Genomic DNA, 27,337 nt, shown 5'->3' with positions numbered 1-27,337 from the left:
CCTAGGTACTGTCAAACCCTAACCCTAACCCTAGCTCGGGCACTTCTGGAACAAATTTTAAAATCCTGGTCTGCTGAAAAAGTGCTACAAAAGTTAGTAAAATGAGTACAAATTGTTCAGAAACATTCACAATGGCAGTATTTCAGTACTTTAAAGGTATCTGCTTTCAATCTGTTTTAATTCTGCATTATCTAGGTTTTTGCAACCTGCTGCTGAAATGGTATATTAAATGTGCATGATTTTTGCTGTTTACAGCTTAGGATTACATTTACCACTAAAGTTTGAACATACTTTCCATTTAGTTTGTTTTAAACCACATAAAATAAGAGGATTCAGCATGTAGAAAGGCTGTTTTCAAAACATTCAGCGTTCACTGTGTTTGCCTGACAGGCATGGGGCTTATAAAAAATGAGAAAATGGCGAAAAATTAAATTTTCAAGGAAACTAAAAACCAACACCTTTCCTGTATTTCAAATGCATCCCAATGCACAACAAATGCATCAGAATATGTCTAGGTGCTGTCAAACCCTAACCCTAGCTCAGGCACTTCTGGAACAAATTTTAAAATCCTGGTCTGCTGAAAAAGTGCTACAAAAGTTAGTAAAATGAGTACAAATTGTTCAGAAACATTCACAATGGCAGTATTTCAGTACTTTAAAGGTATCTGCTTTCAATCTGTTTTAATTCTGCATTATCTAGGTTTTTGCAACCTGCTGCTGAAATGGTATATTAAATGTGCATGATTTTTGCTGTTTACAGCTTAGGATTACATTTACCACTAAAGTTTGAACATACTTTCCATTTAGTTTGTTTTAAACCACATAAAATAAGAGGATTCAGCATGTAGAAAGGCTGTTTTCAAAACATTCAGCGTTGACTGTGTTTGCCTGACAGGCATGGGGCTTATAAAAAATGAGAAAATGGGGAAAAATTAAATTTTCAAGGAAACTAAAAACCAACACCTTTCCTGTATTTCAAATGCATCCCAATGCACAACAAATGCATCAGAATATGTCTAGGTGCTGTCAAACCCTAACCCTAACCCTAGCTCGGGCACTTCTGGAACAAATTTTAAAATCCTGGTCTGCTGAAAAAGTGCTACAAAAGTTAGTAGCACTTTTTCAGCAGTTAGTCCGGAGAGGAGGTTGATCTCTGGGGAGGCCGGGGCTCCCCAAATGTGAGATCATCTCGGAAAACAAAACCTGTACCGTCGTCAGCTCCCATTCCGTTTTTGTTAAGTCACTTTCTACTTCAGAAATATGAGAAAATGGCTCCAACAGTGTCCTGTTTCCAAACTTCTGGCATCGAATCTATAACTCAACACTGAGTTGACGCCTTCATTAACCTTCCTTTATCCTTTTACCATCTGCATTTGTATCCAGAGCCCAAAATAAAATCTTGACCCTTTTATCTTTGTTTTATGGAATATGACTACGACGTGCACCTGTTCTTATTATAAGCCCTGCAGTTAAGAAGTACCGATCATTTGCGGGAACTACCCCTAATTTAACGGTCGGAGACATTCTGCAAACGATGCACTAAAGCTGTTCCACTGACCCCACACGTCAGACTTGATGGAGAACTTGTTGTAAGCCAGACTCTCTGGTGCAGTCCACTTGATGGGAAACTTGGCCCCCGCATGGGCTGTGTAGGTGTCCCCCGTCATCAGCCGGCTCAGCCCGAAGTCAGCCACCTTCACTAAGTGGTTTTCCCCAACCAGGCAGTTCCTGGCAGCAAGGTCCCTGCAGGCAGGAAAAACCGTTCAGAAGATACAAACAGGACCTTCAAGGTACCGACAGCTTAGCTGGAACTGTGTGTTTATTTTTCACTGTGCGACGCTGCAGAATGCACACAGACTTGCCTCCCCCTGGGGTTTGTACCTCATGTAAACCGTTTTAACCAAGGGGACACTCGCACGTACCCTCAAACGAGAACGGCGCTTTCAGAACGGATTCTTCTGCTTAAAACTGAAAGCCTGATTAACGCTCATTAAAGAACGTCATGATTTTCTCGGAAGAACGAGATACAGGGGGACTTTTTTCTCCCTCGATGGCTAGCAATGCGCTTCTGTGGAAAACAAAATCTCCTAAAGGGGGGCGCGTTCAGGCCTCTGGGGAGACTGACCTGTGGATGAAGTTCTTCTTCTCCAGGTACTCCATGGCGGAGGAGATCTGCGTGGCCATGTAGAGCAGCACCACGGCGTTCACCTCCGCGCGGTTGCACTCCCGCAGGTAGTCCAGCAGATTCCCGTGCGTCATGAACTCCGTGATGATGTAGAAGGGAGGCTCCCTGGTGCACACGCCTGTCGCGCCCAGCACAAAGACACGGGGGCAGGACGCGTGGTGAGAAACGGTGGGGGGTGGGGGGGGGTGAGGGGGAGAGCCCGAGACGCCGCCGGCCCACCAGGACCGAGACCCGCCGCTATCCGCTTGAAGCAAGAAAATCGGCTCCGCCCACCAGGGAGCGTCGATCCGTTCCCGGATGCGACTCGCCGTGCGTCCCACAACACCTTGCACCCGCTGGGGTCGGAGGGGGCGAAGCACGTCTCACTCAAGTCCGGACAATCCGTCTCGTACCCCCAAAATCCAGCAGCACGGCTCCCCTCCCCCCCCCAAATACCACCCAGCCTACTCAGTGGCTCTCTGCCTATTTTGCCTCGTTAAACCATCTGTGGGGTTTTTCAGAGAACCGCAGAACTGAAATGCCAAACCGATCGGCTCTCAAAATTCGCATTCCCGATTCCCGGTGACCTTGAAATGTGTCTTTGTGCTGACAGAGGTTGGAACCCATCAATGACGCAGCTAAAAACTTTTTTTTTTTCTCTTGCTGAAATGTTTTTTTTGCGCTTTAAAAAAAAAAAAACCCAACTGAATTGGACAAAGGCAGCATGTGATCCCCTCCAGGCTGAAAAACAAAAAGCTCGCAAGGCTCCAAACTCAAGAGGGGAGAAGGGAAGGGGGGGGGTGTTAATTCACAGACGCCTACGCAAATTCCTTCTGTAGAAACTCTTCCTGTTGAAATATTTTAAAGGCTGAAACCCAAGAAGCCAACGTGACAGCATCTACCTTCTGACAGATCCTTGGTTTAAGTCCATGCAGCGATGGGACTCCGATACAGCAAAGAATCACATGTTTCAACACAACAAAAGTATTGTTGAGCAATGAAAAAAAAAAAAACATCTACCTCACAGCGGAAAAGCGTGAAATTAATTTCAGATGGCTTCTCAGAAACTGCCTACGTCTAACAAGATGTTGTAACAGAAAACTCAGGTTGTTCAATAACACACATGTGGGTTTGCAACTCCTGGACAGTGATCTACTTAAGTCTAGAATTTTGTGATACAGTCTAATTTTTACAGAGAGATGCAACGTATAAGATTTTCCTAGTACCGCATTTTACAAGAAGCAAGGAGGTTCATTAAAAGGCTTGATGCCTTACCGAGTAGCTGCACAAGATTAGGGTGCTTTATCTCTTTCATCACGGCAGCCTCTTTCAGAAATTCCTCAACTTCCATCGTGTCCTCCTAAAAAAGAAAAAAAAAACACATTGCAACAATGTAACACTTCACTACTTTTAAAGAAAATAGAAAGAACGGCTTTTAATCACAGATATTTGTATGGTAGTACAATCTGAACTTGCATTTCAGGTAATCAGAGCAATGCTTATCTACCAAATTACGTATTTACTACAGCTAGAGCTGTTCATTGGGACTGTTTGAGATCGGACAATATTGCTAATGCCCTTACATCGATAGACATCCATCTGTAAACTCAGCTTTACAACTTTGCAGAGCAGGAATTCTGTGCTTAAAGCCTGTGCACAGTCCATTTGCGAGACTGATCAGCTGTCCTCTATTATCAGGCCACGTGAACAGCTAAGAGGTAGGGATTTGTTTAAAAGCACAATGTCAATTTTTGTTTTTATGTGCCTTTAATCTCAGCAAAGGCACAATGCTGAATTTATGTATTTAAGTCTTTTTACATTTAAGATCGTTTGAAAAATCTGCCCAGTCCCAGTTAACAAAGATATTTGGTCACCCTGGCCACAACACACAAGGAGTTTCAATTTAAACAGATTTGTATCATGCCAGTAGATGAAACCAGGTTGCAAGTACTCAAAGTCGACAGTAGGTGGTGACACAGTATCATGTTCTGCTTTCTTAGAATCGCATGCTCTTCCGTGAGCAATTCCTAGTTTTCTTACAATCCTACTCTCTCGTTTTAATCCCACTTGGAGTAAAACAACATCTCAGATGGCAGAAGGCAACGAATGCATAATTCTACCCATGGCAGTTCTTTGATTTTGTTTAGCAGGTCGAGCAGTCATTTATCTGGGTATCCCCAGCAGCCTGGGCCTCTGCTTGGCTGACAAGAGGGCCCAGACTCCAGCTGCTGTCCCCCCGCAGTTAAGGGAGGGGGGCGACTGCTGGTTTTCCGTCTGCGAGAGCCCTAACTTCCCATCTGTAACTAAAATAACGGACAACGATTGGATAGGCGGCTGATTAGGCCCCCCCAAAACAAGTCGAAATTCCGATTCGTTCAGAACTCTCCGAGGACTGGGGGGGTCCCGGATGTCTCCCCCCAGCGTACCTTGAGGGTCTTGACGGCCACCGTGAGGCTGTACTTCTTCCAGACTCCCTCGTAGACCTCGCCGTACTGCCCACCGCCCAGCTTGTGCTTCATGGTGATGTCGGTGCGCTCCATCTCCCACTTGTCGTAGTTGGGCGACACCCCGTAGACGGTGGGCTTGTTGCGCTTGGGCGCGGGGTAGTGCAGCGTGGTGATCAGGCCGTCCGCCACCGTGGAGTGGTGGTGCACCAGCTCGGCCAGCGTGTTGAAGCGGCTCTCGGAGGACACGTAGAGCTGTGGGGGAGGAGCGGGGCGTGCCGGGTCAGAACCCCAAGACCCACGACTACATTTCTCCAGACCGGCCTCTTCTTTTCTCAATTCTGTTGCTGGTGGGGGCAAGACAGCGGCCCACAGCGAGAGGAAACCCCTTCAACCCCTCGCATCTCGGCTAAAAAAGCTTCTCGTTGGACAACTAACTTCTGCAGCTTTCATTTCATTGCTGAAACTTGGCACAGTCTGACAGTTTTCAATCTTACCTGCCTCTTCTGCAGACACAGCAACCCATCTCCTGCAACTCACAGCATCCCAAGAGCACATGATCAATAGGTTTATTATGCTGGAGGCTGATCAAATTGAGCACAAAACTAGGTCAAACTGGGATGAACTGTCCCATCGCTATATTTCTGCTGGAGATGGATTATTATTGCAGCTCTGGGAAATACAGAATAAAACGGCATAGAAATAAGACCGATGCAGACATACAGGCACTGTACCACTACACGATGATCTTCATGGACCTGCCAGCATTCCTCACTTACTGATCATGCATTCTTCCCAAACAGAAACCACAACAGCGGGGTTGCGATTTAATAAAGCAAGAATCTGGACTATTTTGATAAGTCATTAAGTTAATAATCCCCTCAGAAATTGGAACTGCAGCCCCAGGAAGCTAACAGCTCAGGCACAACCGAATTAAAGCTTGATGGTAGGATGAAGGGTATGATGGATATCCCTGAGAGAGAGATGCACATTCCTACCAGGCGATGATGACTCCAGCAATCTAAAGGCTCCCTCTCCTAGCGCTCCCCTCATAGTCCTCTGGGATTAAATCTGCTCCTCACGAGACGCATTCCAAGCTGCAGACTGGGATGAGTAATGGATAACCTGGCTAGCCAGTCTGCTGGGGTCTCGGAGATGGCCAGTCTGCAAAGCAGTGTGGGTCTCCACCTTAATGAGCTCCAGCACTGCAATTACTCTGGCTCCTAATAAGCATTCAGCCTTCAATAAAACGCTCAGCCGTCAGCACCTCACCGACAAAAGCAGTGAGGTCCAGTGTCTGGTCTTTGTCTTCCTGCAGCTGAATAACTCGTAAACCTAAAGCACCGCGTTTCTCAAATTGTAAACCCCATTGCCTTTGGCAATCGTTAAAACTCCACAAACGCCAAGCTTTTTGCGTGAGGATTTAGACCTTTCACCCAAATTACACTTCATATGACCCACTCGCACGCAGTGGGTTCAAATTCCAGACCTGGGGTGCTATCTGTGTTTGTATGCTCTGCGCCACCAGGATCCCCCAAGAACAGGTGTAGGCTCTCCTTGGATCAACTGGTTCCAACCAGCAGAGAGAGAGAGAGAGACGCTGCTGAACAGGCCTGCCCCCCCCCCCAGTCTTCCATTCCCAGCATTCCCTGGGCCCTCAGTCCCTGGACTGACCTTGCCGTCGGAGGCGGTGTTGATGCGGTAGTGGTAGACCCGGCCCTCGTAGCGCAGCGAGATGGACCGCTGGCCCGGGCTGCTCTCGCTCTCCCGCACCAGGAAGCTGCCGTTGATGCCGCTGCTGAGCAGGTACTCGGCGGCGTTGCGCGACACGGGGCCGTGGTACCAGGAGTGCTTCTCCAGGCTGTTGACCGGCGTGATGTAGTTGCTGGGCACCCAGCCTTGCCCATTCTTGGTCTGCGCCTCACACCATTCCCCATTGTGGTTGTAGCCCAGAACCCGGAGCTTCTCTCCTGTTTCACACCAGAGGGGTATCCGATCAGGCCATGAAACACAGCCCCGCCGGGTTTATATCAATTATAACTCCTCACACTTCCGTAGCGGCTTCCTGGACACTCCACTCCCAGCGCTATAGACGGAATGGAAAATCCCACCACCACCACCACCAATGTGCCGCTCCCACCATGATGATGTGACGGCAGCCAGAGTGCGCCAGTCCGCTCCCCACGCACCAGCTCTCAGCGGGGAGGAGAGCAGAGTGATGGAGCCAGTTCATAAACGAGGACTATGAGGAGGCCATGACTTTTTTTCGAGAAATGCCCTGGGATTGTTTATTAATTATTTAAAGCCATTAAGTCATTAAGTTAATAATCCCCTGAGAAATTGGGTCTTCCCCCGCCAGATTTCAGGTATAACTTCTAACAGCTCTTCAGCTTTCAGCCTGCTCACGCAAGCCAGCGCTTGGTTACCACGTGCAACAGGCACCTTCCTCCATTCAGTCGGCATGACATCACTGTCTGCTCCTCGCACAGCTGCTGCTGCTTCATCATGACTGCGTCACACCCAGACGTTTCAGACGGATCACCGCGGCTCCAACAAAGCCCTCTTAGAAATACGTAACTATCACCTGGACCGCCTCTGCTGACGAAAAACACTCACTAGCAGCCCAGGGAGGCTGTTAACAGGAAAGACCTTAGAGAACAAGATAAAGGCAGTCTGGATATTATACATCGACTGTGCACTCGGTTCCGTTTTAGAACTGATTACAAATGACTGATGTGGCCCATTCCAACGTAGCGCAAGTCTACAAAGTCTTATTAATTTGACTTATCTACTGCACCTGACACGACCCATTGGACAAGTCAGCATTCAGTTCCACTGTCAACCTGTGTGCTGGATAATTAAGAGAGTAAAGGTAACAAACAAATTGTTATTCACCATTGTGCAACAAGGTGAGCTGGTGACTTACAAGAAGGTGGTTGCACTTTGTAGCTTAGAATCATTAAAAACCTTTATAAAACTTTAAATTGTGTAGGCTCTGTGGAATAAGATACACCATTTCCGTGCAATACGTTCCTTTTCTTCCATTTTATTTCACCCTTCGCTCCTTAACTATAATGAATTTCCAACCCACACTTCGTGAGATCACCCCCCCCCTCCCCACCCGCCCCATTTCAGACCAGCAAAGCTGCTCAGCAAATTGTGTTTCCAGAGCCGCTGCCTGTGTCTCTTCTGGATGCGGTCATTTTGTGTGAAATGGAAAAACTTTCTCGTTTCATGGAAGAGAGGAAATACGCAGCGGAAAAGAAAAAAGGCAAAACGGAACAATTTCCAGGCTCTGTTGTCAGGGATCGGACACATGTGGCTTTCCTGCCGCTCGTGAAGTGCCAGAGCCTGAAGTGGGAGAACACAGCTGCGAACTGACCTTCAAATGCCGATCGATTCGAAACGAATAATTCCGCCGGAACAAAAACCTACAGTTCTCAAATCTTTAACAAAAAAAACGACTCTTGTCGTCTTCTCAAAGGCGGACTCGCGATGTGAACTGTGTATTTGTACAGCAGAATTTAAATTGGGCAGCTATTCCGCATCAAAGCCCGATCGCATCAGATCTCGGGAGCAAAGCAAGGCTGGAGCGAGGGAGCCCAGAGATGGGACGCCCTGAACGAAAAGGCATGGTGCTGCTGGACGCGCTGTTAAGGGAGCAGAAATTTGCAACCCTGTATGGTTACAAAACGTGTGACGTGTTTTTTGGATAGAACCAAGGTGCTGGCTACTTGCGATCACTAGTCATTTCTGATGAAACCGCCCAGGCCGAGTTTCACTTCATGCGGTCTCAGTCTAACCTAATAAAACTGCCGTGCTGGTGTCAATTGTTAAAATCACGCCTGCACCTGATCCGCAGAGTGATGACCTGCCGGAACAAGATGGGTCCTGCGCTTCAGCTCCCCCTCCTATCTGTGACGGGGACACTAGGCTACAAAAAAGATGCTGTCCTTCAAAGGAGATGTAAAACCGATGTGAACTGAAAAGAGTAGGGATGTTACCCTGGCGTCCTGGCCAAATTTCCCCCTGGCCTTTACCCATCATGGCCTCCTAATAATCCCCCTCTCTGAACGGGCTTCATCGCTCTGCTCTCCTCCCCACTGAGAGCTGGTTTGTGGGAGAGGACTGGCGCATCATCCAGGTGGGGCTGCACAATGGGGGTGGTGGAGGGGATCCCCAATTCCTGTAAAGCACTTTGAGTGTCCAGAAAAGCATTTTATAAGTGTGATAATGATTATTACTATTATTATTATTATTATTATTATTATTGTATTATTTAGGTAACCCAATATTGTATCTCCTGGTATTCCAAAGAAATCCATAAGGTGGGATGAAGTAAAGCCAAAGTCCTTCTCACCTTTAGTTATGCTGAGGGTGTTGTCCCCACTTGCTACAAAGTCGTACAGTGCAACAAACAGGTTAGGGTCATTTTCACTAGGTCCTGCCAAGAGGTTTTCTTTCGAATTCCAACGAGCAGCTTCTGTCAGGCCCTGGGGCTCAAAATCTGGTCGCTGGAGAGCTTCTGGGGGAAAAAAAAAAAGAAACAGATCAATAAAAAATGTGTTACATCTTAACTCAGAAATATTCCACAATCCGCCGACAAATTCAAAAAGTACAAGATAACACCATCAGAAAGCTTTTTCATCTGGTCAAATCTGCAACTGCGGGTACGTGTACCGCAGTACCTTCACGATTCTCACGAGATATTTTCACCAATCCCTCAAAACTCAGATCTCACACCACTCCGCCAAGACACATGCCTCAGGTCTTCCTGCTTTCCAAACTGCTGGGCCCCATGCCAAAAAACATTTCTTTTCAGAAAAAAAAAAACTTTTCATTTGGTTTTCTTTGGGTTGGCTGTGACCTTACAGGTGCATTTTACAAAGCATTTTGATTCAATAATTCTTCAACTACTACATAGATGCAACTGTATATATGAAGTAGTATCTACACACTACTATTATATGACAAAAATGCTAACTGAACAAATATATCACAGGCTGTAATATATATACACACCACATGAAACAACTATATACCTGTATACTATAAAGCACATACAGCAGCTTCATGCAGTAATGTCGTGTTGTACTGAACATACAGGTTCATAAGACTGAAAAAGGCCTAAAATGTTATGCTGGAGTCACTGCCAAGTGTGTGACGATTTAAAACAAACTGGGCAATTTGGCCTTCAGACACCGACAGCTGCTCATGTGGAGAGCATCTGATCCACAACTTTAGTTAATTAAAGCTCTTCTGCCAAGGTCTCGTTAACGTGGAGAAGATAATTGTGCGCACGCTGAAACGACGGCTTTCCCCGAACGCTCAATTGCTTAACGAGCCCTCGGTGGTTGGAGCAGCGCCAGCACCTCGGCTAGGAGGAGAGAGCTCGGGCTGCGTTGGGATGGATCGTCCTCTTGCGCCACCGAAGAGGCCCCCGGCACTACAATCGCATCGAGCGATCACGTGCGTGGCTGTGCGCCAGGCTGCTTCCTCAAAGGACATGACGCTGGCAGATGAACGGAAAAACATTCCTGATATTCCAAAGTGAACAACCATAGCAGAACAAACAGGGGGTTCTAGGAGTCACAAGCCGAGGGCAGTCCTTATGAGCCGCATGACAGCATGCCTCCAGCAAACCTCCCCTAGTGCTGAACACGGTTCTCTTCATAGCTCTCCAAACTGCCACACGTTTAGATCTCTTTACAGTGCTGTCTGGAGAAGGCTGGAGGAGCTGTTTCTCGTCCAACAGCATAGCAGCCCTCTACCCTTTTCAGTTCTGGATTCAAAGTGCCGGAGACATTTCTGGGGACAGATAACCGACAATCTCTGCCCCTGCAGGGAGACGTTTTCTCTTGTAGCTGACTCTGTTCCTTTCGAACATTAACCTGGGCTGGTGTACAGCTGCTGCTCATTAACAGACTGTTAAATGCTGACTTCCTCCTCACCAACTCTCTAAATATTTCTAATCTCTCTCGATACTAGAGGCTCCAGCTTTTCTTTACATATCTCCCTCGAATAGTCCTCAGGCAGAGTGTGTCGAGTCCTCAGCAATGTGGGTTATTTCACAAAGGTGGAAAGACATTCAAGGATCTAATTCCAGTCATTCTGCATATATTTCTTTTGCTCTACTGTCTCTAGTTGGCAAGTATTTGTCTTCTTTTCTAGCTTGGGTATAATTCAAGGAGCTGAGGATGTCAATGGGTGAAATAATACAGAGACAGGGACTTGGAGATTCTGCATGATCACCGTTGCGTCAGTACTTTGTTTATTTTTGATGTCTTGCATTCAATAAAACCAGAGAAAATGAAGTACAGAAAACAACAGCTAACAAAGTAAGTCTGTGTCTGTCAGTTGTGCAGAAACAAGTAACAGCTGCTACAGACGTTTGCACAACAAAATGAGCCACAAACAATTTAGTATTCACAAACACACATTTCAACATCCTCCTTGGCCACTGAAATGGAGAGGACAAAGCAGTGATTGTTGATATTGTTTTGAGTTTGTACTCAAAAATATTACATAGTGTTAGGACTTTCTAAAGATGTAATTAACTTTTACAGTTTATCAACAAAAGGCGTTTAACATTGTTACTTCTCTAAATCACAATGGGCAATGCCACAATGAAAACCCCACTTGTTTTCCAGAGTTAAAGGACAAAAATCTGACACAGAGGAAGACCTGAAACAGCTTGCCCTGATTAAATGGCACTTGGCGCAAAACAATTAACAGAAATCAACGATCAAGGACAAAGGATGTCTTCTCGATATCATAAAGGGAAGTTTAATTAACCCAAATTAATCCCTCATACACAAGAATTTCATCAACACAGTAGCCTGTAGCTTTTACTTGATCGGATCATTTAACAGCCTTAGGAAACAAAATCACCCAACAGACCCAGCCTAAGCAGCGACTTTTAATTAGTCCGAGTAAATGCAGCTCACGTTTCACTCCCTGACAATCTGAGCATCCGACGTTAATGCGCAGAGCAGACAAACCTCATAAAGTGAGGCACTGAGTCACTGTCTCTGTGCTTCACCTCACGCCCTATTGTGCTCCCAGTTTTAAGGTTAGCTCATCAGCGGGGCTGCTGTAATCGGTCACGAGCTCAACTTCAAGGGCCGCCTCACATTACAACCACAAGCTGCAGCACCGACATGCAGTCCTACAGCCGAGCGCACAATTTCCCCACAGGGAGAGGGCTGGCCGGTCTCAGTCCGGCTCCGCCACTGTCAGTCTGGTTAAACGCAGCCGAATGGGGTACTCAGACTTCATTACCCGGCTCTTTGGCGAGCGCGCTCGGCATACTGAATTACAAGAGGAAAAGCAGGGATGCTCTGTGGCAATAAATTATGTTTCATTTCTGCTGTGGTGGCTTGTGGCTCCTGAACCATTAACGAGCTCCACAGAAAACAAGCAGGGGCAGACTGCAGTGTGTGTGTGTGTGGCTGCAAAGCCTGGTGTTGTATGGCACCGGTAATGTTTACGGCTCTCTGCTTGTAACAAAAAGCAGACACTGCGACCATTTCTGTGTGCGCACATTCCTGGGCAGATATGCTCTCAAGACTTGTGTTCTTTTTCACAGGCCGTGGAGATTTCGGAACATGGTGAGTTGCGACTGGGAGGACGTGGTAAGATTTTTTTTTAACTTAAACTGTGGAAAACAAAAACTCTGAAATTAAACCAGTAGCGGAGGAAAGGGTTAGATATACTTCTATTCACCTCACACTAGAGTTCACACCCTAGCTGCTTTTGCTAATAGAATCAAAAAGTAGTGAGCAACAACCTACCTTTTCAAAATGTTTTCAGGTCAACTAGATAGATAGATAACGCAAAACACCAAACACAAGGACAGTCAGCTCCAGGTGTCTGGAGTGTTGTGACATTTAGTATTAATCTCCCTATTATTATAATTATAAGCAGCCTAACATGCATTCCCAAGTATTTATTCCTTGTCTATGTTAAGTACATTTCCAGATTCACATTTTCCCTATTTCCTGGACCCTAAAAGATTTCCTCTCACTCCAAATCCTGCTGAACTTGAACTTGTGTTGGACAGAGAGGTGAAAATAGTCTTAATCTCTCCATAGCGTCTACAAACACTACATTAAGCTGAAGGTCTCATTCTTTCTGCACCCTGCTGGGTTTTCAGCATGTTCAGCTACGTGTTTTATACTCTTTCAAGATCTCCCAGATATGAAAATACACAGTATCAGATGAAAAGGAGTGTCTTTCCAAGTCTGTCTTGGAAGAAGCATGCATTGGCATACAGCAAGGCACACTACAATCTACTCCAAGACACAAAAAGGTCACAGTGCTGTGCTAATGAAAAATCACACCATCATCTATTATAAACAAGTCTGTACACAACAGCCAAACAGCGCTCACGTTTCTCTGTTTCCTCTGAATAAAAAATTCCAACAATAAGCAACTCCAAAGATCTACCCCCATCTGATGTACGATACTTTTCTTTTTTCCTGGAACACAACATTCGGCAGTATCACGTTCGCTATGAGATAAAATTTCATCTCGACTCACACATGTGCCTGAGCGTTTGCCAAGTTGTTTATTGTATTAATGATCACTGTTCCTCAGAGTTCCTCAGTCTGTTGCAACGGGTCCTAGCACTGGCTGTTAAGTAGGACTCAGAAATCACCCATTAGCAGGGGCTTGTCCGAGTTACAGAAGAAGAACAAAACAAAATGATTGGTGGGAATCAGCACAGAACTTCAGAGCTGAAACGTCTGCGTTGAAGGTGGAATATTGCAATTCGGCAATCGTGTCTGTAAGCAGAATGAGTGAGCAACACACCTCATCGGGAATTGAGCCTCTCAAGTAATATTCAAATATGTGAAAGCTGGGACTTGGGACATCTCCTGGTGGTGGTGGTGGTGGTGGTGGTGGGGAATAAAAGCAGGACATCAGTCACTCCAAGCACTGACAGTCCTGTTTCTAGGACCCCCCAACACAGGAATGTGTTGCAAAACAGGGCAACAAGTGTAGAGCTCAATATTTTTCAATTTAGAAGGAAACCTCTGCACTCCAGGGGGCTGAGAACCGTTTGCTGCCATATCCTCACTGCGATTGGCGTGGAGGAGCAGAGCTGGACATCTCTCCCACTTTGTTTAACAGCCCGGAACTCAAATACCTCTCTTATTAGTAAACTATGACACTATCTTGAGCCGCCCCAGGTCACAGGAGGTGGGGGAGGAGAGGGAGAACGAGCTCAGAGACGGAGAAGCTGGAGAAACGGCGCGAGTGAAGTGCAGAGAGAGACTTCTCCACACCGGCAGAGAGGGAAACGCAGAGGAACACCGAAGATGATCACACATCCTGTTAGCGAGAGGCACATGGAACAGGAGTAACTACAAAATGTCTGATCCATTACGTCTTTCGCTGCGGCGCAAAAGCGAGAAACGGGACGCCAAGAAGATGGGATTCAAAGACGCGAGTTAACCCTGAAGTTAACACATACAGCGTCACAACCCATTGATACATCACTGACGGCTGATCCGTTTCTCAGCACCCCAAACATGAATGGCTGTACTTTGAAGACCTGCCCCCGAGCTATCGAAATGTATGTTTCTTGGGACCAAGAATAGTTACTGTACGCTCCACTGGCACCCAATCTTCAAGTCTAACCGCTGTTTTAGATCCTATCTCTACCCCCATCTGCTATCGCTAACCACCAACCTGCTCCACAGAACACAACATCCGCTAAAGCTTCAGCAGCTCGAAGAGAACAGGGCAGAACCTGCAGCTGACAGAAAGCTTAGACATCTGCAAATGATCCCCCTTTCCAAATCGCCATGTTCCCAAGCACTGGAAGCACTGGAATGATAAAATCAAACCGTTTCATACAGAAAGATGTATGAGGCGATATGACGCCTCACATTTTTGTAAACGACAAAGACAAGCACCCTGCCATCTTACTCAACACTTTACAGAAGGGACTGAGATTTACACAGATTTCTTTGATGAACTAAACCCAGAGAGCTCGGGAAATGCAAGTAAGTTGTTTTTTTTAGAACCACTATTGTTTGTTGCTAACCATTTAAATGAACACGTCTTTTTTTCTCCCTTTCGTAATCTGGGGGGCTGAACTTTGGAGGAAAAAAACCCTCAATTGCCTTTGCCCCTTCCCAAATGAAGCACTGCTCTACTTCAACCTGCAAAAACCTGGAACGGATCCTAAATGGATTTCCTTACTGCCTCCGTTCCCAGAGGGGGGGGGGAAATAATGAAATTACTGCGAGCCGTCAATTTAGGCAGAGCCACAGCTGTTTTTAAGACTTCAGGTACGTGACTGTGTCGTGCTCAAACCCTGAACACCAGCCACCTCAATCCCCCCCAACACCCCCGGGCTTCCAACTGTAACAGAGGAGCCCGCCGCCTCCAAACGGGGAGAAGGACAAAAAGACAGAGAAAGGCACAGCAAAGGCAGGAAAAAAACGGTTTGTTTGGGTTTTTTTTTTTTTCGGGAAAGGCAAGCGAATAAGGTTCCGTTTTCTGGATTTCCTCTCTCCCCCCCCACCTCATCCTCCTCCTCGTCTCTCGCGGCCAGAGCCAGTGTGTCTGGCTCCCTGCTCCCTCCCCTCTGCCTCTCTCCCTCTCCCCCTCCTCCTCCTCTCCCCGAACGCAGGCGTGTGTGAAGCCGCGGAGGCCTCTCGGAGACGCTCGGGCTGCCCTTTCCAGGAACTGGCCTGCCTGCCCAGCCGAAAGCGGGGCTCGCTGCCCCGTCCCCCTCCTCCTCCTCCTCCCCTCCCTCCCCCGCCGCTCTTACCTTCCAAGTAACAGCTGGAGGAAGAAGAGAGCCCCTTTTTAGATTTGCACCCCACCAATTTCAGGCAAATCTCCAACATTTTCATTTGCTTTTTTTCCGGTCCCCCCTTGAAACTCCCCGGCTGGGTTTGTTTCCTCCGTCTTCCCTCACTCCTGTTTCTCCCCCCGGCCACTTCCCAGGGAGAGCCGCACGCGGTCGGCTTCAGAGCCGACTCCTCCCGTTAAAGATCGGATCTTCTCGGGGGGGGGGGCAGTCCACCAGGCTGTTTCAAGCCTCCCTCCCCTCTCCGGCTCCAGAGCTCGTCTCCCCCACCACCGTTCCTCGAGATGATAATCCAGCTCCCGCTGCCAAGAAGTCTACAAACTTCTTTGCCCGAGAGGCTCCATCTTCGTGGCGTGTGGCGTCTGGATCGAGTCCCGGGGGGCCCGGGTGCCCCGCAGCCGACTGAACTTCGTTCTCCGAGCCGTGCGGCGCTCAGGACCCGGCCATTCCCAGCTCCCTTCCCCTCTCTGGCCGTTAGCTGGAGATGCACAGGGACCGAGCGAGTGCTGCTCTCTGCCAACAATGGGCCTCTTTCAAGCTCTGGCCGCTCGGCTGAATGACATCAGCTGCTTGTATCCACCCACCCACACACACGCGAGCAAGCGCACACACACACACGCTCCCTCAGGCAGGCAGCAGAGAGCGGGGAGGGCGCTTGCAAAGTGAAGACTCGGCCCTCCTGGACGAGCCCGGCAGGAAAGACACGGAAGAGCACCGATAGCGCCTTGCAGAAGCGGCCCCGCATTTCCACAGCGGAGACAAACCGAATTCTGCTCCCTCCGTATGAGAAGCAAGCGGAATGCTTTCGAGCGTTGAGCTGTGAACCGATGATAAAAATATCTAGAGCGGAATAAATAGCACACTACGTGCATAACGTTGGAATTCCACAATTTGAGAAAACAACCAGGTACCTGGTAAACTGTTATTAAAGAGCTGCAGCCCAGTGTTTCTGTATTCCTTAAGACATGTTTAATATTCCGTGTGGAGTTTGTATGTTCTCCCTGTGTCTGTCTTGGTTCCGGTTTCCCCCCACAGTCTGAAGTCATACGGGTTTCTGGGAGAACAGGCCCTGGTGTGTGTGTGTGTGTCTGCCCTGCGATGGGCTGGTGTCCTGTCCAGGGTGTCTCTTGCCTTGTGGGACAGTACTTCGTGGGACAGGCTCTGGGCCATCACGACCCTCGAGTGGATAAGCAGTTACTGAAAGCGATGTCTACATTTTTTATGTTACCTGACCTGCCATGTGCAGCGCTTGCAAAACAGATTTTGAATAGATAAGCATTTAGTTCAGATACATATTGATCCCAATACTCCGCAGAGCGGGGACTTTTTAGATGTTTTCCAAATGTTTGTCAAACCGAAAATGTGCTTCAGTTTACCGAATTAGTCATGTCCTGTACCTCATAATCTGGGATGTTGTGGTCATATGAACAGATATTCCACTTCAAACACACACACACTCAGGTTCAGAGAAGCGTGTCAGTGGAAATTCTGAGTGTAAAATATGCAGGCCACTTCACAACAGAGCAACAGAGTATGCTTTCAATCTCTACAATACGCCGAAAGAAATGCAAAACAACAGGAGAATATCAGAAGGGCACAGATAACAGGTTGCCAAGAGCAAACTGTACTTTTTTAAGTGCAATTTCTGTTTTCACTACCACCAAAAACACAAAATGGTATAAATATCAGGAATCAATTATAAATATCATGGAATGAATGCACCTACCATACAAGTTACCCTGGGATTCAGACGCCACTGAATTGCCTTTATTGTTGTTTGCCTCAAGCGGACTAAAGGAATTCCATCTGCCAGATGTCTGTGGGGCTTGTCCTCGGCCTCATCACAGAGCAGATACAGCTGTAGCAGCTGCAACATGATCTCTCCTTCACTGCACGATCCACTGCTCTCCAGTCGGCACACCTGCCCCAGGGCTGAGCTACACTCACTCAGAGTGGAACAGGTCCTTTAATTCTGCCTATCTTGTCTCAACGCCTCCCAAGCCCAACCGCAGACACGGACGAAAACAGGTTGCCGTCACATGATGTCCACTTACACCTGGCTGCTCATGCCCAAACAGTCTTTACAGCTGAGCGGAAAACCGTTTCGCCTTTTCAGTGCAAAGCTACATGGTTACATGAAACCAGCAAGACTAGACTTCATCCCAGCTAAAGGGCTTCAGCTTTTATCCAACCTTCTGTTTAACTGCTGTTTTCGTCAAAGCAACAAATTAACACTGGTTTGGGTTTTGTCTCACGGACGCACGATTCACTCATAACGCACATTTGCAAGAGGCGCAAAACGCACAACATATTGTCGGTTGTGTCAGGCATCCCTCCAAGCAAGGTTAGTGTGCATGAGCGTGAATCCCCTTGAGATAAAAGGACACATCCGGCTTGCAGAGACGGTCTTAGAGATCTGAAATAAATTGGAATCATTGCATGAGGGCCAAGCGTATAGAGGTATAAACCACGAGTAGAGGATTTGCAGTCATCAATATCATTTTAAAGCACTGCTGTAAAATGAGGAAAAATTCCCAAGCAGCTCCACGGCAAAACTCCATAAACAAGGTTATAAATAAGAAGAGGACATCCAGCCCCTCCAGCCTGCATGCTAATAGCTAACCGATCCCAGGATGTCAGCCAGCCAGCTTCTTGAGGGAAGCCAGGGGCTCGGCTTGTTCCCCACCCCCGCCACCCTTTGCGTCAAGCGGGTCGCAGAAATGCTACCCCCTGCCTTGACACCCCCACAGTGCAGGATTCTGCCACTGGCAGGGGTGCTGGCCTGTTGGCACAGCGGAGTTCGCCGTCGTCCAGGGGAGGGCGCTGTCCTCGCTCAGAGCCCCCTGGGGGACTGTGAGCAAACCCCCCCCCGCAGGAGTAGAGCAAAGATGCACCCCCCCACCCATCACACCAGTGCCCTGCGCTCAGACGCGGAGGGATCTCGCTCGGCACCACCACGAGTGAGGAGCACTAGCATGTTATGGCTGCCCGGCACTGGAAGGCAGACTCGCGATGTCATGAAGACAGTCCATAGCAGGCTTTGCTCAACTATTTCCTGAAGCCTAGAAAATCCACCAAGGTCCAAAGGAAAGTAAAGAAAAGTTTTTTTTTTTTTTAAAAGCCTGCAGATGGAGAAACATGAAGCACATTATTCTGGGATGAGCTCATCGGAGAATCACTCCATTGCGATTTATATAATCCCACTCCTGGTATGTTAACAGTTAGCTGACGTAGACAGCATGGCTTTAAACTGTTTTTTAAACCCTAAGGTACAACAGGACTTGAGACTAATGATCTGAAAGCTAATCGGTTTGCAAGTAAATTATCTCCATCTACTGCTCATAAAATCATGTAAAAATGCTTTAGTAAAGCCGATCGGAAACCAAGGGACTTTGCACTACTGAACAGGTAACCACAAAAGCTCGATCAGGGGTCCCCACTCCTGGCCCTGGAGGGCTGGGGTATCTGCAGGGAAGAGGTCCAATGGGTTCAGCTGAGCCAGTGACCAGCGCGTTAAGGGCTGACCTGAAATAAAAGGTGTCCCACACTCTCGCACCAGGACCGAAACTTCTGGAAGCTACTTAACAGACTGTGGAGGAAACCCACACAAACACGGGGAGAAAAACTACACACAGGTGCACACCGGGGACTGAACGCACAACGCCAACCGCTGCGCCACTGAGCTGCCCACTGTCACACAGACTTCTCTTAAAGGAGGAGCAGATCAAGCAAGATGAACTGAGGAGGAGCACAGAGGCTACAGCTTAACCGATATAATGAGACAAGAGGATAGTCCATTAACTATGGCGACGATGCGTATGACTGATTAGCACATCGCTGGCAAGATGCCAAAAGCTCGCCGGATTCTGCGATGGGCAGCATTCGCTGGCACCCCCCACTGGCCGCCGTGCCAACGCGTCTCGGGGTGCAGACCCCCCCCCCCCCATCCTCCTCCTCCTCCTGGAGACGAAACCCAACACCATCCGACGGCGTCCGAAATGTCAGCCAGCTGAGTCCTGGCACTCTGCCTGCTGGTTTTAGTTAGGGAATGCGAGGTATTGGACAAATTCCACCAGAGCGTCCTAATTGGACCGGAGCAGGCAGCAGGCGCAGCTGCGCTCGGTACCAGCTGCGTGGTGCAGACCCAATCCCATCAGGCACCGGCCGTATCCGCAAGGGGACGAGAGACAGTCGAAAGCCGCGGCCTCGGACGCCAGGGGACCATTTCAGCCGTTCGGCAATGTTTATCCAGGGACCTCTGGAGAATGCAGGCTGGTGTCTGTGTCTTAACGACTGGGCACAGAAATCAAGCTGCGCTTCAACAAAGCCTCACTGGAGAGCCCATTAAATCAAATGCAGTTGCCAACACTGTGGAGCGATAGACCTCAGCAGGAATGAGAGCAAAGTATCTCAGAATGCACTGCTCTCTCTCCAGTGCCCAGAACACACTACTGACATGCTTAGCTCCTCCACCCCCATCCTGATTATTCAGACATGTCTAAAGCACATTTCGCGTCCCAAATCTAGAGGTCAGAAAGACCTCCATTGTCCACAGGTAACAAAGGCTTTATTAAAGTTCTAAATGCAAACAATTCAGTCTCGCAGGGGCCTCTGGTAAACTCACAACAAGGAGAGCAGAATAATGCACACCGAAGAGTTATCTCCACTCCTCTACCTGGTTGGAGCAGATTGCTGAGGCACAGATAAGGGGGTGGATTAGGGACGTAGCAGGTCAGCTTGGTATGTTGTACTTGAGCTGCAAATAGATCAACGGATTTAGTTTATGGGGTTACCCATCCTTCAATCACTATGAGCGCCGAGATTTCCTCAGAAGCTCATTCAGAAAAACGCGAGAAAAAAAAACTCAGTATTGATTCAGTCTCCAAACCCTCTAAAAACATGAATCATTCAATCCCGGATTTTCCTAATACTCCAGACTGGCAAAATACCAACCTTGTCCGAAAGATGCCCATTCCTGTAAGTGGTTACTAGGAGCCTGAAAGAGTTTGCTTCTTTTTGTCGTAACAAGTGTAAACCAAACAGATCAGAAAAATCAATCTGTTTTGAAAACAGTCATGCTGTGTGTGCACGCGTGATGGGGTGTTTTGTGTGAGAGAGAGACAAAGTTAGTCCCTCAGCCAAGCTAAACAAGATCAACAGCATCACTTGTTTTTTGCGTTCCTGAAGGATTCATTGTCCTTGGGGGAAAAAAAAGACATGAGTATTTGTCAGGCGAAGCTCTCTAGCTTTCCAAGGCCCATTTTGAAATCTGAACCTTGCACCCCGCGCATTTGACAATTTGGCACAGTCGCCTCATTTGGCTCTGTTAATTGGTACTGGAGAAAAAGTTTATATTCCAGGTTTTATGATGTGCTTCTGACTCACCAGAGAGCGAGCGAGCCAGACTACCGCACCAATGAACTCTCAGCAGCTGTTAACGGAGAGCAATCCAAGCTGCTTTGCTCAATTCTCTTGTCCTGCAGTTTAATTCGCTCCTTTCGCGTGAAACAAAAAAAACACACACATTGCACCACACTGCTTGCTCAACTCCCCAATCAGGCAGTGGGAACCTTACAGGATTTCTCCACACTCCTGCTAATGACATGGGCCTCTTTGTTAACCAGCAGAAAGGCTGGCCCGGGCCTTCTTGCCGTGACACAAGGCTATCTCCTAATCGTAATGGGCAGCGTATCTCAAATCGGGAACATTCGGTCTTAAAAGACTTCGGCCAGCTGTAGCTGCAGCCCCAAACTCATTTGCAGCCCGTCACTGCTGTGCATTTAAGTGAATCCAGATGCACTGCAGCCCTGTTATATCACAGCGTTGTGGGGATAGGCGTGTCTTCACAACGCGTCTGTAATGCAGACCTTCGGCATTGTGAGCCTCAGCTGATTCTTTGCATTGCAAGAGCGCATTCCACAGCCTAACACTCGCATTCGATCCTGCACGCGGCAGTGCGCGATATCCTTCTCAAGCAGCAGTTCACAGCCCTACAGCTCAGACCCTCGTAAGAACACAAACATGGTTAGAAAGAAAGGTGACTATTTGGCCCATTTGATTAAAGTCTCCTTTCCTTTCTCTCCCGGCCTTTATCTGGGGCTGCACGTTCAAACCCTTGAATAAAAATCATTAACCGTTCATTAACAAAATTAGAGTGGTTGTTTCTCTTACATCAGGTCAATAACAATTCCAGCACTTGATACGTTAGCAGTGTCATAGTGAGTAAGAGTCTGGCTGTGAATACAGATTAAGCAGATTAAGATTCTTACCGAACCAGTGCAACACAGTTTTCAGGGAACTGTTACTTCAACTGCCCTGCATGACAAATCAAGAAAGTACAGTTCATTCTGCATCAGCTCTAATACTGGTTTTCGAGAATCAGGGAGGTCAGAACTGGGATGCGCTGCTCTGTCAAATGAAAACTTCTCGGGAAGATGGACTTTTGATCTCCAGCCTCAGAAAGGGCCGAGGTGAAACCCGGACACGAGGAGGACCGGGAGAAGGCAGGGATGAGTGTACACTGCGGCTTTAAATCCTTTCTCTGCCTGACTTCGGTTACATTTTTTTTTAATACTGTTGTTGTTTTTACAGCCCTCCAGAGAGCAGGCTGCCTCGCTGCTTTTTCGTGATGATGTAAGCTCGCTCTTCTGCACAGATTCCTTACAGGCTTAAACAAACCACGAGCCAAGAACAAGCCAGCAACAGCACCAACTGTCTGCAACACAGCACTCTTATAAATGACAATAACGAGCTGCCTGGGGCTTCCTGATGCCTGTACATTGGAAAAGGCAGGAAAGATAGATAGCAAATGTACTCTCCCCCCTCCAATATCGAAGGATTCAATGTTTTCAGACTACGGAATAAAACAATCGAAAGTGTGGATTGCACACATCATAAATGGACAGCTCAGTCTGAGCTACAGAGGAGCTCACAACCAGCTCACCTGCTCTCAAAGTCCGATTTCCCCCCACGCATGCGACGTGCCTGCACCCCAACACGTTCACAGAACAGCCAGACTACCTTCACCCCATGACAGAGGCACTGCTCTTAATCTCGGTTTACGGACTCAAAGCAGAATGCACCTGCCTATTGTCAAACTGTCAGGCCGATGTGACAGTTGAACTGCAGCCAGGTTCCCTGCAGGCAGCGAGCTCTCCGCCAACACTAATCCACTGCAGAGTGCTTTTTTTTTCTGACGGGTGCCATTTTCTTACAAAAAAGGAAGCACAGCAGAGATCACCACTGCATTAAGGAGAGGCCTGACTGGCTGATTCTACAGCCCTTGACCTGCTCTGATCCATCCGTTTTGAACTGCTTTATCCAGTACAGAGTCACGGGAGACCAGAGCCTATTCCAGCAAGCAATGGGCACATGGCAGGGTACAACTGGGACAGAACGTCAGACCTTTGATGGGCATCACACAAACCCTTTCACACTTTCAGTGCAAAAGTGATGTGGAAGGATACACATTTCAGTGATATTCAACTCCTGGAGGCATATAAACATATATAGGGTTTACACATACATACGCTTTCTACAGTCCCTCACAATACCACCAGATATCCACCAGAGACACGAGCTGCAATGTTTGCTGCTTGCCAGTTTCTGTGCACCTTTCGCAGTTCCTACTGCAGGACTGCTTCTGAAACTCAGCCACGCTCTGCCACCTCGTCTGTCACACCGGAGCACAATGCCACTTCTCTCACAGCTACCCACTAATACCTCTCTGACTGCTTCATCCCATTCAGGGCCGCCCATGGGGGAGCTGGAGCCCATCCTGGCAAGAAACGGGCTCAAGGCAGGGTACCCTATGGATGGGACGCCAGTCCATCACAGGGCACACACAGATACAGACACACACTCACACCAGGGCCAGTTTTCCAGAGGCCAATTAAGCCACCAGCATGTCTTTGAACTGTAGGAGGAAACCCATGCCATCATGTGGAGAACACAAAAACTCCACGCTGACAGCAGCCCAGGAATAAAACCCAGGGCCCCAGTGTCTGAATTAGGCTCCTTGCTATTTTCCAGAAAGAGTCAAGTGCTGCAGAGTCCAACTAGGAGCTATGGGTGAAATCTGACAGGCTTACACAACTCACTGCTGCAAAACCTCCTCTACTTTTTAACTCCCGAATGTACAGCAGCTAAAATTAAACATTTTCTATTGCCCTGTTGCTCAGAAGGAACCCCATTCTTTCATGACAAGTTGACAAAGAGCACATTCCTGTTTACAGAGATGCTGTTGCCAAAAGCTTCTATCACCGGCTGGAATTGGGCCCTTTCAATTTTTGCCCAAGTGAAGAAGATCAGGAGCAAATTGTGCTTCTTAGAAAAAAAAAGGTTTTACAGTCAATCCACATGACAAAACCGCCAGACGACTGGGTCATTACTGGGAAACTGACAGAGACCTAACAAACTGAAATGAACCACTCGGCTCAATGCATTTTAAAGCGCCTAGCGCTGTTACAACATTTTCACTAAGGCAATTCACAGCTACCAGACAGATTTCAAAACAGAGCTTGGGATATGTGCTGTAGACATTTCAAAATGATTTATCGTCACAGTAGGAAATAACAGAGGGCAAATTGCTAAGCAAATGTTTAAATTGAACCACGTTTTGTGCCAGTACGAGATTGTCTATTGCTGATATATTACTTAAAAACACTGCAATGTAACTTATTCACAATAGCCAGGTCATAGAGAGTGAGAATACAGCATAATGACTACAGGTTGTTGGAGCACAAGGTCTACTGACAGATTGATGACTTGGGCTTAACAAAATCTTTGAGTGGGATACCCTTTCCCCCCCCGGTTAGGTTTCTCTGAGAATTTTGTTCACCAACCACATAAAACAAAAAAACAAAAAAACACTTAAGACGTTAAAATCTCATTCTTAGTGACAGCTGATTGCTGCATTCCGAGAAAAAAAAAACAGGCTCACAATCTGATTGCACATTAGGAAAACAAATCTTCCAGGTCCATCTTTCACTTGGTCAAAATGTGTCTTTTGAGGAAAAGCGGAGAATTCTCAACACTGCCTAATATAGGGAAAGAATGATCGGGCTTTTGTAGTAAACAACCCTCTGGAGTCTGGGCCAGAGTTTTTCCCTTTGCTTGTATATCGGAGTCACCATAGCTACAGTACATCTTAAATCATTCCAATAAATTACACCCATATGTTCCTGAAAAAAAAAAAAGAAGAAAAATCACACATCCCTTCTGAGAGCACGAGCCGGTTTTCATTCACCTGGCAAGAGCTCGGGCCAAAAGACGTCATCCTGATTTTTAATAACAACAACACTTAAATCGCGCGCGGGAGAGAGAGAGAGAGGGGGAATGAACCTGTTAAGAGAGAGAGCCTAATTCACAAGGACGCTGCTCAGGCAGAAATCAGACTCGTGCTGTAAGTTAACAATAGAGAAAATGTTCGCTTTCAAAGTCAGGTTTTGTTCAGTGCAAAATAACACGGAAGGATACACATTTCAGCGATATTCAACTCCTGGAGGCATATAAACATATATAGGGTTTACACATACATACGCTTTCTACAGTCCCTCACAATACCGCCAGATATCCACCAGAGACACGAGCTGCAATGTTTGCTGCTTGCCAGTTTCTGTGCACCTTTCGCAGTTCCTACTGCAGGACTGCTTCTGAAACTCAGCCACGCTCTGCCACCTCGTCTACCACACCGGAGCACAATGCCACTTCTCTCACAGCTACCCACTAATACCTCTCCGACTGCTTCATGCCATTCAGGGCCGCCCATGGGGGAGCTGGAGCCCATCCTGGCAAGCAACGGGCTCCAGGCAGGGTACCCCCTGGACGAGACGCCAGTCCATCGCAGGGCACACGCAGATACAGACACACACTCACCCCTGGAATTAAACCCAGGGCTCATCATTGCATCACCCTGCTGTCCACAAAGGGCAGCACTACCAGGCTCCTTTCAGGAAGTTCCAAGCACAGCCATCTAATGAAACTGTAGGTCTCGACACGTTAAAAACAACGCAACTGTGGTCTTCACAACAGTGTTACTGTCAAACGTTTTATTGTCTTAGGTAACGCTGCACAAGCACACAGAGCAAGGCAGAACTCATGACAGCCCCCCGGCCCCCCCGCAGTACAGGACCCAGGAATCCGAAAAAACACATGTTCGACGAGAGGAAAGGGGGGTATGTCCGCTATTTGAGAGGAATGCACCAGAGGTCACATTCCCGACTCTGCTGCTGTGGCATGCCCTGCGTGCATTTAAATGACACTTCTGCGCCTGGGAAAGACGGAGTAGGCAACTAACGAGCGGCCCACTTCCAGCCGAGTTTCTGGAGGCGCTGAACACAATGTCTGGGCATTGTCTGAAAGGGGCCGCTGCCCTCCTGCCACTGCACTGCAGAAAAAGAAAACAGTGGAGGAGCTGGCGTCTCACACATCAGAGTATCGCTTCTGCCTTGCGGTTACGTGACCTCCGAGGTCAGATCTCCGGCTGCAGAAGCAGGTGTCCCTATAAATAACTCTGGCAGCAGTCGGGCAGTATCGCTGAAGAACACTGGAGAATGAGAGAGAATTCAGATCTTTGATTTGTGCCATGTAACCTTAGACGTGACACAGCCTTAAGCAGAGGACCTAACCAAACTAATCATGAAAAAGCATCCTTGGTTTGGGGAATTAATTCGGAGGCCTCATTTGGGTAAAAATGAACAGATCTGTTTAATTCGGCTAATTTTCTGAAAATAATCCGTCAGCTCAAGTTTGGATAATCTCAAAATCAGATGCGTATTCGTGAGCTCTAGAGAGTTAAAACCCTCTAAGGATCTCTAACTTCTCAATGGCTAAAAGACATCAAAACACTTGAGATTAATTGTTTGATTCGTGGAAAGATCAAATACACAGCTAAACAGCTGCTTCCGTCAAACACCTACAGTACAATAAAGATGCAGGCCCGGTATTTGGGAACCTTGCATTTTATAAAGTCATTATTCCATGTCTTCAGGTGGAAGGGGAGAGTACAGGAGTCTCTGAGGCCCATGTGGTCAACATGTATCAGTGAAGTAGTGACTCGGTTCACTAGGAAGGCCAGTGCAGGAAAATAAAAACAAGACCACAATAAAACAGGAGCCAATTCTACACTGGATAGCTGTTTCCCCCTCAGAACGCTGTGTTATAAACACACCCTAGATGAAAACAAAATATCCTCAGCTGTATGGGAATACGAAGAAATATATCCCACACAGAACTCAAAACATCAAGGAAATTGATGTACTAATTCTGGCATTACCGGGGTAAAAATTCGGTAAGATGCAAAAATGAAGGTGACCCCTCTGTTGGTGAAGAAATACATCCTTGACGTCTGCGTGCAACCACAGTTCAACCCAACAGCTGGCTTGACAAGCAAATCTGTGACGAACTGCCTGCCGGCGTCTAAAATAGATTCACTTCTTAAGGAACCACACGGATCACAAGGAGCTTCTGTGTCTAGACTGCACAGATTCCATAAGTTCCAGACAATAAAATGCAGCCTGATCCTGCGCAAAGCAAACGGGTTTTTATTTAAAAGTGGGTTTACACGTCTGCTTGGCACAGGGTTGTAGTCTGGCCCTGTGGGCAGATCCGAAAAATAAAGAACATTATCAGAAAAAAAAAAAACAACAAACGTCCTGTACCTGCAGTGGTTCCTAACCCCTTCGGCCCCAGAGCCTCTCTACAGTAACGTGACATCTTCCCTCGTGACTTTGTCCCTACCTACGCTGAGGCCTGTCATTATCGGCTCCTGCTCATTCCCAACTTTCCACGATTCTGCAGGAGAAGCGTTAATCGGCTGTTAGCAGCGCTATCCCACCCATGTCCTGAAAAGCCTGCTGTGAGTCACATTCCTCTACCTCATGACTGAGAGCGGATGTGATGA

General features: G+C 47.5%; 1 protein-coding gene across 3 annotated transcripts in view; it reads right to left on the bottom strand.

The window, feature by feature from the left end:
- Positions 1 to 27,337, bottom strand: part of abl1 (ABL proto-oncogene 1, non-receptor tyrosine kinase) — a 280,531-nt gene that overhangs the window by 246,562 nt on the left and 6,632 nt on the right. The window contains exons 1-7 of one of the 3 annotated variants that reach the window (XM_088615280.1): positions 15,394 to 16,179; positions 8,968 to 9,132; positions 6,282 to 6,577; positions 4,590 to 4,862; positions 3,439 to 3,523; positions 2,125 to 2,302; positions 1,558 to 1,742 (exon numbers count right to left, since the gene is read on the bottom strand). In XM_088615280.1, the coding sequence (XP_088471406.1) occupies positions 1,558 to 1,742; positions 2,125 to 2,302; positions 3,439 to 3,523; positions 4,590 to 4,862; positions 6,282 to 6,577; positions 8,968 to 9,132; positions 15,394 to 15,478 (1,267 nt within the window). In that variant the 5' untranslated portion in view covers positions 15,479 to 16,179. Of the gene's footprint in view, positions 1 to 1,557; positions 1,743 to 2,124; positions 2,303 to 3,438; positions 3,524 to 4,589; positions 4,863 to 6,281; positions 6,578 to 8,967; positions 9,133 to 15,393; positions 16,180 to 27,337 lie in introns of those variants that run through there. The other 2 variants (XM_088615279.1, XM_088615281.1) reach the window with 2 other exon arrangements.

This window comes from Lepisosteus platostomus, chromosome 21, assembly GCF_059453375.1.
Source record: "Lepisosteus platostomus isolate fLepPlt1 chromosome 21, fLepPlt1.hap1, whole genome shotgun sequence".
Lineage (NCBI taxonomy): Eukaryota > Metazoa > Chordata > Actinopteri > Semionotiformes > Lepisosteidae > Lepisosteus > Lepisosteus platostomus.
This window is presented reverse-complemented; position numbering and strand designations above follow the sequence as displayed.